The sequence below is a fragment of the Aphelocoma coerulescens genome, chromosome 19, assembly GCF_041296385.1.
Source record: "Aphelocoma coerulescens isolate FSJ_1873_10779 chromosome 19, UR_Acoe_1.0, whole genome shotgun sequence".
Lineage (NCBI taxonomy): Eukaryota > Metazoa > Chordata > Aves > Passeriformes > Corvidae > Aphelocoma > Aphelocoma coerulescens.
In genome coordinates, this window is record NC_091032.1 from 3,688,366 (window position 1) to 3,703,898 (window position 15,533).

Genomic DNA, 15,533 nt, shown 5'->3' on the forward strand with positions numbered 1-15,533 from the left:
AGGAAGGACTTGTGCAGCCCTGGCAAGTCACAGCCTAGTAGTGCCTGTTCCACACTCGTGCTGCTACACCTCCACCCTGCCCAGAGAGCAGCTGCTGTGGCTGGCACAGGGTCTTGCACAGGGAAAGGGCAGCAGTCTTGTACCCCAGAGAAGGCACAACGCCCAAGGATCTCAATAGAAACAGCAAGAAAGGCTTTACCGACCTACAAAGGGTTTCAAAGAGAAGTCTGCAGTGTTGCATGAGTGACTGCTCCAGCTAGAATGACACAGCATCCTCACACAGTTATCACTGCCCAGCAAGTGCTGCCTTTATTTGTTTAACAGAAACCTCCTAACACTGCCTGCTGTAGATTCATTATTCGCTCTGAAAGCACTCTTCTACTGGACCCTTACAAAAATAATGCAGAGTGTTTAAGGACAAAGACAAGCTTTAGAAGACTGGCAAGGAATTAAGCATCCTTAAAACTATTAATTGGGATGGAAGGAACAGGGAACGCTTATCAGTACAGGCTGCTGGCACACGAGGTCACAGCAGCAGCCAGACACGGCAGGTGCAAGCGATGAAATCTGCGCACACATTCTGGAGGGACAGCTTCAAACAGAGCTGCTCTTCTCCACCGTGGCTGCTGCCGCTGCTTAATTTGATTACACACAAGTGAGAGCCGGGGGGAGGGAGGGAAGGAAGGAAAGCAAAGGCAGGAGTGAGGACCCTCTGGGCACCCATGCGGAAGGTACTGGGCACCCGCAGCTGTGGTCTCAGCACAGGGCTCTGAGCAGGGTCTCCGTGAAATTACAGGGGCACCAGACAGCTGACACGGCACGAGCCTCCGGGAGACAAAAAATGACTTGCGTTCCCCTCAGCAAACCACATGCCGCATAGCAATTTGGACTGGAAAGATGCTATTCTGGATTTAAAGGGAAACTAATCTGTTAAAAGAAACAGACCCCAGAGCGGGAGGGTGTAGAGTCCCTGAGCGAACACCCCTCACATAAACTGTGTCACTTCGTCCATAACACTTGTAGGTGCTACATTCTTTCAGCTTTCCACCAAGCACGTCTTTTACTACCTGGCTTTTTAAGAACTGCCAAGAGACTCTTTCATAACAATAATCTCTAACCTAAAATTATCAAAGTGTGCTCTTGCTTCCCTCTAGCCCTGAAATCTTATAGAAGAACCCTGGGACTGTTCCTTTAAAAGACAGAACAATTCAGTCTCTATTGAATTCTGGGTTGAAAGGAAAAAACCAAAGCAAAAAACCCAGAGTCTAAGATCAGGTCCTCCAGACTAAGCCCAAGAATATCACTAAAGAGGAAAAATAGCTCTTCTTGAGATATTTAGATACAAGATACCTTAAAATATAACCTTAAAATCTACCTTGTTATGACACTACCTACCAGAATCTAATTATACTTTCATAATTATATGTATTAATATCTAAAGTGTGTAATTACAAAGGAGCCAATATATTTTAGAAACACCATACTTATAAACCTATTTTTTTTTTAAATAGAAACTTCCTGCATGACTGTAAGATCTATATTTTAGTTCTCCTGTCTTTATGACTCAATACTAGCAACTGGAGGCAAAGGCAACTGGAGTCCACATGTTTGAATGGAAGCTGCAAACAGGGATCTTCTATATTATGTCAAAGGCATTGAACAAAAAAAACCACTAAAACCTTGCTCCTGCAGAATAAAAGAAACCCCTGAAAATAGTGGAGAAATAAATAAATAAATAGATAAATAAATAAAAAAAATAATAATAATAATAATAAATTTTCTTCCTATCAGCTTCCTTCATTAAAGCAATAACTTTTATGCATTTGTTTTAATCTACAAAGAGAAGTGGAGCACCAAAAAATAGAGGTCTTGCCAGCCAAAAGGGTGGTTAATGGAATCTACAAACCTCTTAATTATCAGACCAGCGATATAAATCTACTAACTAGTGGTGTCCATACCATGGCTGAGCCTGCCTGTTGTTTTCTGGCAGTCTCTGGACAGAGACCACAGGCTGAACATCTATGACTGCCTGGACAATCCAAGCTCTCCCACTGCTGGGCCCATGTTGTACACATAAACCTCTTCTGCAGGTAGCAATGGCCCAGGAAATCTCTCTCACTCAGGACTGAAGTGGTTTGTGTTTCAATTGCACAAGTCTGAGTGAATAAAACCAAACATCATTAGGTTACAAAGCCGAGTAATTTCTAAATGGTGATGAACGTATTTCCCATTCACACAGAAAATGAGAAGGGATGGTATAATAGAGCTTGACTAAATAATTTAATCAAAAATGTTAAATCCTGATTCAGATTTTACTGCGTGTGCTTACAGACAGAGACCTTTCTCTATGCACTCACATAACTTCTGGTTTTATTCAAACATCAGCTCCACTTCTAATTTATTCTTGTTAAGTGGCTTTCAGCAATGCAAGTGATTTAAATGCACACTTGAGAGGCAAATATAAGCTTGCAATAAGGTGCAGTTTGACATTTAAACCATTACATTTTTTTGAACATAATATGACTACAGAAGCATTACTAATTCTGAGCCACTTCCAGATGGAAGTTTAAAAAGCACAATGAAATGCAGACCAAAAGTGATTTACTTCTTTTCTCCAGCAACTGTTGCAACTCTCTTGATTCACAGTCCAAAAACTTGAAAATTTTGGTAGCTTTATAGTAATGTAAAGCACTCCCACTGCACCTTAAATAGCTGACAAAAATGTATCTTAATACCACATGCATCTCAATACACCTTTAAGAACAAACGTAATTTTAACTTGACTAGAAAAAGTGTTTTAGCATCTAAAAGCCCCACTCCTCCGATGCCCCCATTTCCAGCAGCTTAAGAGCACCACTCAAAACTGAAGTCATGGAAGGTCTGCCTTCATGGGTGTTCAAGCATACATAAAACAGTGCACTACCTTCCTAAACTGGTCCCAGCCTACAAAGTTACAAAGTAACTCTGAGCAACATTCATTTATGCCCAGCTGGAATTGCCAACATGTAAGAGGTGAAAATTTTGACTACCTAAAAATATACAATATATGTTTCATGAAGGAAATAGCAAGTGACCCTAAACTTTAGCAGATCTGTCAAGACCCTGCTACAATGAAGTAGGCAAGAGAAGTCATTAATTTTATTGCTTTTGCAGCACTTCTGCACAGTTCAAGGTACACCCCAGAGCTGAAAAGCACACAGCAACACATGCTGGTGAGGTGCTGCTAACTGCTCCTGAGCATCTCTATACGTGTAAAAAGGAGATTAAATAAACACAGAGGTAAATTAAATAAAGTTGGTTATTTCCTCAACGACTAAGAAATGCTGTTGGAGAGAAGGGAAAGGGAGGAGAGCAGGAGATATACTCACTATGTGGGACACCAGTGTCTGAGTGACCTCACATTCTGACCAGTGACTCGAGGTTCTTCATTAGGGATTGAGTAATGGCTTGTGCCCTCTGTATGTAAGTGCAGATGAGCAAAACCACCAGAATTCCTTTCATTTAGAGGGAAAAAAAAAATCTTCCCTGTCCTAATACCAGTTGGGAATAAAACACACAAATACCACATATTAATTGATCATCAGAAGCTCGGGATCCTCATCGTGTTGTTCTTACAGTCAAAAATCAATGACTAGAAGCCAACACTTGGCATTTTCTGTACCTTGTTATAGGAAAGTCATGAGAGATTAATGTTTGCCCTTCTAAGCACTGTTACTCAGGTACTTTGGTACTTCTGAGTTACAAATTCCTGAAAAACTGTGAAGAAAAAAAAGTCTCATATCCTAATACTACTACATTAAATAATTTTTTGTCCTCTTTCTTCTCTTCCCCATGAGAAAAGGAACTAACACATCCAAGATGGAGCTGATCAGGAACTGTCAGTTTTAATCAGAGTGCTATAGCTGTCAGTCACCAGTGGCCCTTGGGTATTTTGTTTCCTGAATATATAAAAGATTGTTATCCTGAAAGTTAGTCAGCATTTCTGGCTGCTAGACGGAAATAACAAGGCTATTAGAAATGTTTTTACACTGGTATAACTGCAGCAGTATTTGAGTTCTAATAGCTCAGCACACCAACACAGGCAATGACCCCTCTTTATGAGCCACACTGGTGCAATAGAAATAATTTCTCCTTATTGCATAGTTTGCACAGTTGGTATTTATTAATAGTGTTGCAATTCTGTATTAATTATTATTTAGCACTGACAACATGCCTGAAACTGCACAAAATTAGTGCCTGGCCCAAAGTGTTTAAGCAGCTCTGATTCAGCATCCCATAAGCAACATTTCATCCACCAACCTGCTCAGGGACTAAAGCGTGGGCAGCAGTGGCACTTGGTCAGCTGATGTCACATCAAATTATTTACATCCTACAGCTTGGGACAGCCAAGCCCCAGTGGCTCTGGCTGGAGCAAAGTTTACAAGCACCAGTCTGTTGGAGAAAACCACCCAACACTAAAGGCAATGTGGAAATGAGAATCCAGTATCTTATGCAAAATTATTAGAAAAAGAGTCCTGTCATGGTCTCACATTTTCAAATGAAAAGTCTCCCTGAAGAGGAACACAGCAAGAGCACACAGTGATTTGTGAACTTCCCAAACTGCCCACCTGGTAGGAACACTGTACTAAAGCAGCTGCCTAAGCCAGGATAAAAGCAAAACTTCCAAGGTCATCACCACCACACAGGCACAAATCATGAAATGCAAACGTGACAGGCAGCGAGAAGTGAAAATTGCAAATCAACAACAGGCCAAGACCCCCCCTTTCAGATCCATACTGCTTTGTCGGCAAACCCTCCTGAAGGATCACTTCTCTGAAATGAGAATATGCAGAGAGCACAGATCAGCAAATCCCGGGACAGCCATGGGAATCAGAGTCAACCTTCAGGCAGGTTTCATTCAGGCCCTGCAGACTCAACACAGACACAAGTCCTGTTGCCACTGTCAGTTCACCCATTTTTGTTGTTTTCCATGTTGCCAAGAACCCAGAGCTGTATTCTAAGACAATAATGACATGTTACTAATACAAATAGAGAAAATAGGAAGCTATGAAACGAATAATTAACTGTGATCTGTTATTTACATAATTATTGGCAGAAGCCTGAACAAGGAGCAAGATGGATTACTGCAGTTTTGGTTCAATGCAGCCTTAAAATAAAAAAAAATAAAAAAATAAATCATCACATGCCAAGGCTGAAAGGATTTTCATTCCAGCATGGGGTTCTCTCACTCTGCCAGCCAAGCTCCAAGCTGTTACTGCAGCTATTCTCCAGATAAACACTGATCTTTTCCCTTTGCTCTTCTGTTCAGCTACTGCAGTTGCTGGCCACCAGCAGAAGCATAAGAAATGTTATTTTAAAAAACCACAAAACAAAGAAACAAACAAAAAATCTCAACAGAGGATAATACTGCTCACCAACAATACAACCCCGGTATGTTCATATTGCTCACACCTGACCTTAGGACAGGCAAGGCATAAAGCCTAGTTTTACTTGTGTATTTCTCTCCCTTCTCTTAAGCTAAAGTTGCTCTATGATTTCAGTTGTGGCAGGAGATCAGTTCTTGAGAAGGATCATTGATACTTATGCCCTCAAAACCAGAAGTACAGAATAGGTGGGAGCAGCGATGTTGCTCTCATGACGTGCTCCATTGCTGTCTAGAAAAGTTCAGCCGGACAGAAGAACTCCATTCCTTACTCTGTCATATTATAAGTGAGAGATAATGTGGTGGTCCCAGCCATGCCTTGTGCAGAGGCTTCCATGAAACACACAGCACAACGAAAAGTGGAAAGAGCCACCGGAGCAACCTGAACAGCTCATTCAAGAGCCTTCCAGAAGAAACTTTCAGCTGCTCCTGACTGGTGACAGGTCCAGTCATGACTACAAGTGGGAAAGAGTCTACATCCCTTCAGTCACTCTCCTGATTTTGTATATACTGTTGTAAAACCAGGAGCACAGATATTAGTGCTCCCTCCCTTTCACTTCCTTTCCCTGCAACTCTACAGAAATAGCTGGGTTACATCAGACAGAAACACACACAAAATAACAATGACAGCAGATGTGTCAAGAAAAGAAAAACCATGCATGAGATGCCTGCTGTACTTGGCAGTTCAGCAGTTTTAGGTAGGGTACTTGTCCAGTCAATGAATCACAGGGTTAGCTGTTTTACAGCACCAAAGTCAAAGCAGGCATCTAGTAGTTAAGAACTCAGTTGTAACGACTTGGGGCGTTGTTGTTTCGCTTGGGTTGTTTGGGGGTTTCTTTCTCTTATTTTGCCCTTACCTGTCTCAGATTTGCCTCTTGATTTTCAGACCAAGAATTTCAGACCAGATCACCAAAAATGCAATTTACAGGAGAGGTCCATGCCAAGATCTGTACCCAAACTTCTCTGGAAACCATGATGTGTTGTTCACCTCACTTACACCTCTCTGGGCTCTGAGCCCAAGCCCATTTTGCTCAACTCCCATTAACTTCCGTGGTGCCTTAGGCACTTCACAGGTTCTTTGTACAACTCATTTTGCGCACACATTACTTACTCTAGAACACTCATCACCCTACACCCATAGTGCAATTTCCACAAAACTCTCTCAGCCAGGGCATCATCCTCCTTTGTCCATTTCCAACAGTCAACTTCATCCTTTCTCCTGTGACACTCATCATGTTTGGAAGATGCTATTTGTAAACTCTTGCTGAAAGCTGCCCTTTTCTCCCCTCAAATCCCTCCTCACCCCTTGGCTATACTGCCTACCAAAAAGCCACATCTGCTTATCTTGTAGGGCCCCTCACATTGACAAATGCTGTCTCGTCTCCCTCAGTCTCTCCATCTTTGGCCTACAGCTCTCTGATATATCTTGGAGATATGGAGATAGATGTGGATTGTAAGTACCTTGGGTGCACCCGATTCCATAGAAGCTGCACGACAATGTCCTGGTCCATAATACATGTCAAACAACAATGATGCAAACAAGCAACTCAGAAGAATTCTGATCTCTGGAGTTCCTAACTTTTATCTGTCATATAAAATCATGGTTTCCTGCTGAATCTCCTGAAGAGGTACCAGGAGCTTTTCCTGATAATTATAAGGAACTTTGCAAATGTTATTTGATATAGGTGATACATTATAGAACCTTTCAACCACAAGTTCCTTAGCAGTTGAAACCCCAAGCAAGAGCTATGGGATTTTATGTTACAGGAAAAGTCACCAGTTTTTAACGTCTGTTCAAATTTATAACCCACCATGCTACGTCATCAGCAGCTTATTTGTTTCTCATGCACAGTGTACCAGAAGAAATGAAGAGTAAATGTTGTCAGTTATTCCCTTTTGTTACACAAATTCCCTGATAGAAATTAACTCTATTGCAGCTTGGTATAGTATTTGAAAAGTCTGAAGGAATGATTACAGATTTCCCACAATTTTGACAAGAGAAGCTTTTTCACAAAGCTTCTGGTATTGACAGTCACAGAGATCAAGGGACTAATAAGATCATCACATTATTCTTAAGAACACACTCAATATTTATGAGTATATTAACTCCATGTAATAAAGGCCACATTGTCTGGATGCAATGACTTGGATGCTTTGGGGATAAAATTAATCAACATGTATGAAAGAGGATCTCAGAGTCAAACAGGAAAATCTGCACATAATAACAAAGATAGTTAGTATCTGGCAAACCTACAGCGCAAGGAAGAAAAAATACTATGATTAAACATAATAACACTTCACTTGAAATGTAAAATACTCTGGAACAAATCTTGCCAACTCGCATAAGAATCAGCAAACAGGAAGCAGCAGCATTTGCAATAAAGCCCATCACACAGGGAAAACATAACACCAGAGAACAAGAACACTTGCTGTCTCCTGCTTTTGAAGTGCATGAGGTTCAATTCTAACTTCTGCTCCCAGTGCAGGACCTGTTGAATTTTGTGTCAGTAGCAGGTCCCTGCTGTCCAAGTAAAACACTGTCATCCTTTCACAAATGCTCACATGTGTGAGCTGGTGGCACTGCTGGCTCAAGTGCATTCTGTCAGTATTATTTTCTAATAATTTCCAGCATAACAGTCCTTCCAGAGCTGTGTCCTGGGTTAAGATTAGCTCAAAGAGATTAAAAAAAAAAAAAAAAAAAAAAGGAAGAGCTTGCACTGCCTCTTAATAGTTTTCTCCCTGAAGCCATAAGCCCTGAGCATAGTCTTGTTACAAGGGGAGAAGAGGCTCTTTTTATCCCATTCCATGTGAGTTCTCTGACTACATTCACTTAGAAACACTCAGTGGGGCACTATGTTACTATCAGAAATGTGAGCTCACAAGTAAAAAGAAGCAGTTTTGGCTCACAACCTCTTGAATGTCTTGAGAGTTAGTGCTGAACCTTTCCTAACCCTTCAGCTGGAGTCTGTACTACATAGCTGTAAACTTGACTTTCAACTTTCAATGATCATTTGCATGCATGTATCTTCAAAGAATGGCATTTGATTTGCAACTGTGTGTTGTAATGAGAGGCTAATTAACACAAATATGGTTATTAGCAAGTTGCAGACATTTAAAGGACAAAACCAGCAGACCAAAGTCTGTGACATTACTGTGTGACAGGGATGGAGATCCTCAAGGATGAAGTGATACCAGCCAAGGCTCTGCCACTAACTCCATTACCACAGGCAAATCACCGACATTCTGCAACTTGGTTTCCCCTTCTGTAGTGGGATAGTGAGACTCATTTACTTTGCTGGGTAGTTCTCCAGCTTAATTAAATCATTACCTTTAAATTAAAGCACTACAGAAATGCCAGGAAGTAGCGTCTGAATTAGAAGGTGGAGGTGACACCCTAATGAAGCAAGAATATTTTCATTGTCAACAGCAGGCACAGTAAAAGGTCACCCATGGTATAATTGTGAAACCACATTCCAAGCTTCTGAAGGCAAGATGACTTTTCCCAAAACTTCATTAAGGAAGAAGATATGTCCCAGCATCACTGGATGGCTGAAATGCTGCAGTTTCACAGGCAATCCACAATGGTTTCATTACTTTTGTTTTCCCCTTGTCCTTACTCTTTGCTATCCTAATAGCAGCAAAATATCACAGCTTTTTCCACAGGCAACTGTTTTCAGTATGATCAAAGACCTATTAAGAAAATTGCAGAGGAATCATTTCCCTTCAAGTTGGTAATGCTCAGCACTGATTGAGTTTTCAATCTTTTCTTTACAAGAGCCACAATAGAAGCACTCGCACTTTTTGTCTGGGACAGCTTCTCCCAAATATCAGTATATTCCAACATACTCCATATGCACTGGAAATTTCCAAGTCTTTGTAAACATAAGGACCTTATTGAAATATCCACTACTGCTGTGCAGACACTTTAAGTACTGGAAGAAACTTATTCTTAAACCATAAGAAACAGGCCAGTCCTCTGCAGTCAGGCCCATTTTCATCATGTACTCCCAAAAAAGCTGCAAATTTAGTGTTAGGTGTGAAGCTGTGTATGCCCTGTATCTGGGAAACTGCACTCAAGCTCTGTCCCAGATACCAGAAACACACATCCCATTGTAAACTCATTTAGTCCATGCTGGGAAGCCATTAAACCAAAACCAGGAAAACAGACAGCTACTTCCTTGTGTGTTGGACTTGAAAAAAATGATCACCCAAGAACAACTCATTATACACAATGTTTATGTGTCCACAGTGTAAACACCAAGAAATACCATATTTGCTGTTTGCTTTGTAGCAATGCAAAAACTTTTACTTTTAAGGGCAAGATGTGCTATAGGAGAGGTCAGCCTAGTTCTTTCTATTATATAAGATGCTCTTGCATCTTATGTATGACTGGATACATACTATCCAGCTTCTGTGAGGATATGTTAGAAAATAGTGGAAGATACTCGGGAAATTACATCTGGAAATAATTCTGTATACGAACTTTTTTTCCCCAGTAAGTAAATATATACTTGCATATACTTGTTTTATATATATATATACACTTGCTTTTTCTTATACTTTTTGGAAAACCAAAATGATTGCAACCAAGTTCTCAAGTAAGACAGAAGATGTACTTGGAGTATCGTGCCCATACCGCTGGATACTCTGTTTGCTTATGTGTCTGTCAGCTGCCTGCTAATTGCTTTTGAGGCCACTGACCTGCTTTTGACTAAATTTGACAGCAGGAAGAAGTCCCAAAGCTTCCAACACTTTCATTTAAAAAAAATGGTTGGGTAGATGCAAGACTCTTATAAGACAAGAAGAGAAAGGTTAATGACAAAGGTCAACTATTATTTGACGTCAGAGAATCCACAGCAGGGATCACCCTAGAGACAAATCCTCAGGAACCAGTTTCCATTGGTACTGCCACTCTTCTAACACTTGTTTCAAATAGAGCTGGAACCAGAAATTAGTTCCAGTTCTCACAACAGTCCACTGGCCTTAGGTAAATCGTAACTTCTGATGCTACTTCCCCTGCCATAATGTGGCTGGTGTTAAAATCCCTTATTACATTGCTGCAACGATTCATATTTGAAATGTACTTTGAAGGTCTGGAGAGTTGTATTTACTAATTATTACCTGTCTTGAGACATGAGCTGAATATTCAAAGTGCTAGCTTGATTCATCTGCAAGTGCACATCACATAAGCATGTGGTATACACTAAGATTCAAAATACAAAAGTAAAGATTACTTTTAGAGAAGACTTTATAATCAAGTCAGTTTTGAGCTCAAAACATATAATTTTTATTACCACAACTCTTCTATTACACTGGATTTAAATTATTCCATGTTTTAGATTAGCACTTTATAGAACACTGGTTTGAAAAGTAAATACCAATTGACAGAAGACAAAAAGCCCATGCAAAGTTTGATTCTGTCCCCAAAGGCAAGTCTGATGTCTGAGATCTTAAACCTTTGATATCAAACTGAATGTTAACAGATAAGTTGCACAGGGCAGTTATTGAGCACAGTAAAATCAGAGCTTGTCCTTGAAGTATCAGCAATTATAGCACTGAGACTGGCAATGCCACATTACAGTAGGCAGGCATTTTTATCTTCTGCTTGGTCAGGCACCTTCCAGCCTTTCCAGAAAAGAAGATGCTTTCAGTTCTTGCAGGCAGAAAAATCAGATGACAAAGGTCTTGGTGGAATTGCTAGAGCAAATAGGTGAATTAGATGTGATTTTTTTTTTTTTTTAAAGAATGCACGAGGCGGGGAATAGCTTCCTAAAAAGGAAACTTTCCATGTATTAAAGGTGCTTTGTAGTAAAACTAGAGAGGTATTTGAGGGCAAGGGAACACACTACAATTTCCTTCAATAATAACAGGTTAACCTTGTATCTTCAAGCTTCCTTCTGTAACAGACTGATTACCAGCCAAGTACTCAGTATCTCCCAATACTGGCCTTTACATTTCCTGAAGGAACAAGCCACATCTAAAAAGAAAAACAAAAAGGCCACAACAGTGACAGCTAAATTTTCCGTCTAATCCTCCCCATCTCCTTACTCCAGACAAAATAAATACAACCTGGCCAACTTATTCTGACAACAGTGACTTAGATTTGTGTCCCTTGCTCTCTATCACTGCCCTACAAACATATATTATTTTAATGCAGTATAAACAAATAATCGGATTTGCTTAACACCACATTGAGTCCTAGTGATTAAAACATATATATGCATAGAGAAAAATTTATACATGCACAAACCCCTTTGTAAGCTCTGAAGATAAAATTATCAGTATTGCCAAACAGAGAATATGTATTATATTCTAATGACATGAGACAGTTGATTACCAACAAGCCTACTTCGTTTCTAATTAGAAAAAGTTCAGTGATGATCTTCTTCCCTGCTGTTATTGCCTGACAAGAATAAACAAGGAGTCTGCTCTAGGGATGGCACAGTAAACATGCAAACAGACATTTGTTTTGGAGCTTCGCTTCACAGTAGTAGTAAGTACTGAGGAACATAGTGGTTCACGCAGTACAGCTGGTCATGCATCCATCAGCGCATGATTTTAAGTGTTTACCTCAAGAAAATCGAGCTTTGCAAAGTGCACTGCGGCTGCCTAGCTGCTCCTCCTGCGCCCGCTCCTGCCGGCTCTGCTGTCACCTGCTCGGGAGTTCTGCAGGGAAGGGACCCTCCTTGGCACAGGGCTGAAGGGCAGCCGGGTGTTCCAGGCTGGACGCACTCCGCAGAAACAAAGCAAAGGGGATTTGCTTCGCTGCGATTTTCACCCAAGGACACACCGCGCTCGCATGCCCGTCTCCCCCCCTTTGGCATCAGACTGTCTCTCCGGCCGCAGCTGCACCTGTCGCCTGCAGCGTTCACCCTGTGCCGGGATCGATACCGCGTCTGCCATCACCCCCGAACCTCGCCGAGCGCCCTCCGCTCTGCCCGCGATGCAGGCGCCGGTCCCTCCCGAATCCCATCGAGCACCGATTCCTCCACCGAGCCCAGACAAACAAAGGGCGCTCCTCTTATCTTCGATAAAATTCAGACAAACTAGAGAACAATACCGGAAGGGCCGCACAATGGGCACCGGCCGCGCCGCATCCCTCACGCCATCCCTCCTCCAGCCCCGGCACGGCGGGCGAGCCCCGTTGACCCCAGCCCGGGACAACCCTGGGGACGGCGGCGGCTGTACCGTGCCCGGGCAGGGCTGTCGCCGGGCGGCGGGGGATGCCCTCAGAGCCGCGGGTGCGCTCACCTGCCACCGTGTACCGGTCCAGGTAGTTGAGCACGTTGCCCACACTGAGGATGCCGGCGGCCGCTACCCGGGCCCGGCCGACGCTCGGCGCCTTGCGGAGGGCGGCGGGGCGGTCGGGGTGCTTGCCGGCCGCCGGTGGGTTCATCCTGCCCGACAGGGTCTGCACCTCTCCCTCGGCGCCCCGGCCGCAGCAGCCCCGCTCGCCGTCCTCCTCCTCCTCCTCGTCGCCGGCTCGGAGCCGCCCGCCGCAGCCCGGGCTGCTGCCGGAGGAGCCGTCGCTTTCCAGGCACATCATGGGCTGCGGGAGGGAATCTCGGCGTGCGGGAACCCGGGCGGGGTGACTGACTGACTGGCTGACTGACTGACGGACGGACGGACGGACGGACGGACGAACGGACGGACGGACTGAGAAAGCGAGCGGAGAGCGCTCAGCGCCGCATCCCGCGGTCGCCCCGAGCCTGCCCGGGACAGGCCGGCTCTGACAGCCCGGGCGGGGCTGGGGCCGGCGGGGCGGGGCCCGGGGCAGGCTCCGCCCCTGCCCCCCCGCCCCGCCCCGCCTCGGCGGCCGTGCGCGCCCCGCCCCAGCGGCCCCGAGGGGACCGTGAGCCCGGCCCGGGGCGGTCCAGCGGGGCGGACCCTAAGCCGCCCTTGAAGCGGCCCTTACGGGTGTTCCCTCAGCCGTGCTCCACAGCGGCCCCTCAGCCGTCGGCGGACCAGCCCGTAGGGGTGTCCCCTCAGCCCGCCTCAGGGCGGCTCCTCATCCCTCCTCAGACCGGCCCCAGAGGTCCGTCAGCCGCCTCAGGTCGGCACCTCAGCTGTTTTCAGTGTCGCCCAGAGGGTGCCCTAAGGGGATCCCTCAGCCCAGCCAGGAGCGGGTTCTCCCTCAGCCTCCCTCAGACCGGCCATGATAGGCGGTTCCTCAGAAACTTCAACTCGGCCCTGAGGGGATCCTCCCCTCAGCCCAGCCCAGCCCCGGGCATGAGGAGGTTTTCCTTCTGCCCACCTCAGCTTGGCCCTCAGGTGGTCCCCTCAGCCCGGCTATGAGGGGGTTCCCCCTCAGCTCACCTCAGCCCCTCAGCCCGGGAGAGGCCAGGTCTTACCTACTCGGAGTCATCTACCTTTATTATTCTTCAGCACTGCACAACGGGCTTCAAACACACGGGTGGAACTGCAGAGGTAGCTGGAAAAAAAACAAACCCACCAAACAAAACCAATGGTTCCAGCACTACCGGCTTGTACCCAACAATCAACTCCATGTGGGTTGTGCAGGCCCACCCTCAGATGGGAGTTTAAGAATAAATCTGTACAAAAGTTCTCCTTGCCTATCCTGGGTGCCCAGAGCTGTCTCCAGTCCCACGGGCTGGCAGGGAAGGGACAGTGTGAGGCAGGGCAAGGGCACACTGGGATGTGCCACCAACCTCGCAACTTCCTGCTCGGCTCCAGATGATTTTCCTACTGCACAGAAGTAGTTTCACAAACAACACACATCTTCAAAGGAAGTAAAATTGCTCTGGAGTTCCCCCCACTGCAAACAGTTCCATCCCACTCCCTATAAAGTTTCACCTTTGAGCTAAGAATGGCCAACAAACATTTAATTTCAAAAGGAGAATCTTCAAAGAGATAAAAGTGTTCACAACCAGAGTGGCTCCAGCCTGTCATACCTGTCATAAAACTACAAAAGGTAACTAAAACCAGAGAAATAAAAAGACTGCTGGAGAGCCAATGCATGTCCAAAACCAGCATGTTACAATTTCAGATTCCTCTCAATTTGTTGATCTTACCTAAGAAAATGTGTCATGATTAAAGCCTTTGTCTCTGGGGTGTTTAAACGAATCCCCACTGCCTTTCTCTGAGGAACACAGAGTTGCTCGAAGCACAGCCCGTGTGTGTGTGCTTGGCATACCTGGCTGTGTCCCACCCTACCCACCGATGACACCAGCTTCAGACTATGCCAGAAATCTGGTGAGATACCACCAACGTAACCCTCAGGATGCTAGCAGAGAAAAGGGCACTTTTTGGTGAGTCAGCTGCAATTCAGGGCTGTTTGTGCAATACCGCTGAGGAAAGGAGCAAACACCGTTTCCGGTGATACGTGACACTCCCAAATAGTGAGAGGTGACATTTTAACTTTGGGAATGGGTCTGCACAGATGTTCCAGAGTTCATTTCGGTAACAGAAACAACGTATCTGGTTTAATGATAATGTTCAGGTTGACTTGTTGAAGTCTAGGGAATCATTTTTTGCTCCATAGCAGCATCTCCAGTTCAGATGTGACTATATGGGAACAGTTATATTGACAAAACACATCCCCACAAATTTCAGAATTCTAGTGGTGTACTTAATTTGGTTAAGTGGCAGTGCTCATGCATTATATAGCCCAAAAGGAAAAACAAAAAACCAAACCAACCAACCAACCAAAAAACAAACCAACCAAAACCAACAGAAAATGGTAGAGCTGAAAAGAAGGAAAAGAAACAAAAAAGGAAAGGAAAAAAATAAGGAGGGGGGGGGAAAGGGAAAAAAGAAGTGAAACATCTTCATAAGGACCACCCAGCTTGCCCAGCAGTGGAAGCAAAACCCATGGGGTTTTTAACATATCAGACATATCAGGCACTAAAAATATCTGAACTGCAGGTTCAAGGAGTTCCACAGAGAGCAGGCAAAGTGTCCAGAGCCCTCAGATATGAATGGTCTGCTCCACAGTCTATTCTACTCTATTTTTCTCACTGCTTGGTCTATCCCGGGCTCTGCACACAGAAAATAATGTTGAGAAGATGTCAATGAGATTAAAAGGTAAGGTAAAATTAAAGACCTTAGTCTTTTGGATCAGATGGTTCTCCTGAAAGAAGCTAAGGAAGCA

The 15,533-nt window shown here is 44.2% G+C and overlaps 1 protein-coding gene across 1 annotated transcript in view; it reads right to left on the bottom strand.

Moving 5' to 3' along the window:
- The window catches only part of LOC138120641 (sphingosine-1-phosphate transporter SPNS2-like), a 138,046-nt gene extending 124,917 nt beyond the window's left edge, over positions 1-13,129 (bottom strand). The window contains exon 1 of the mRNA XM_069033458.1: positions 12,674-13,129. Within this exon, the coding sequence (XP_068889559.1) occupies positions 12,674-12,968 (295 nt within the window). The 5' untranslated portion in view covers positions 12,969-13,129. The remainder of the gene's footprint in view (positions 1-12,673) is intronic.
- Between the last annotated feature and the right edge of the window lie 2,404 nt (positions 13,130-15,533).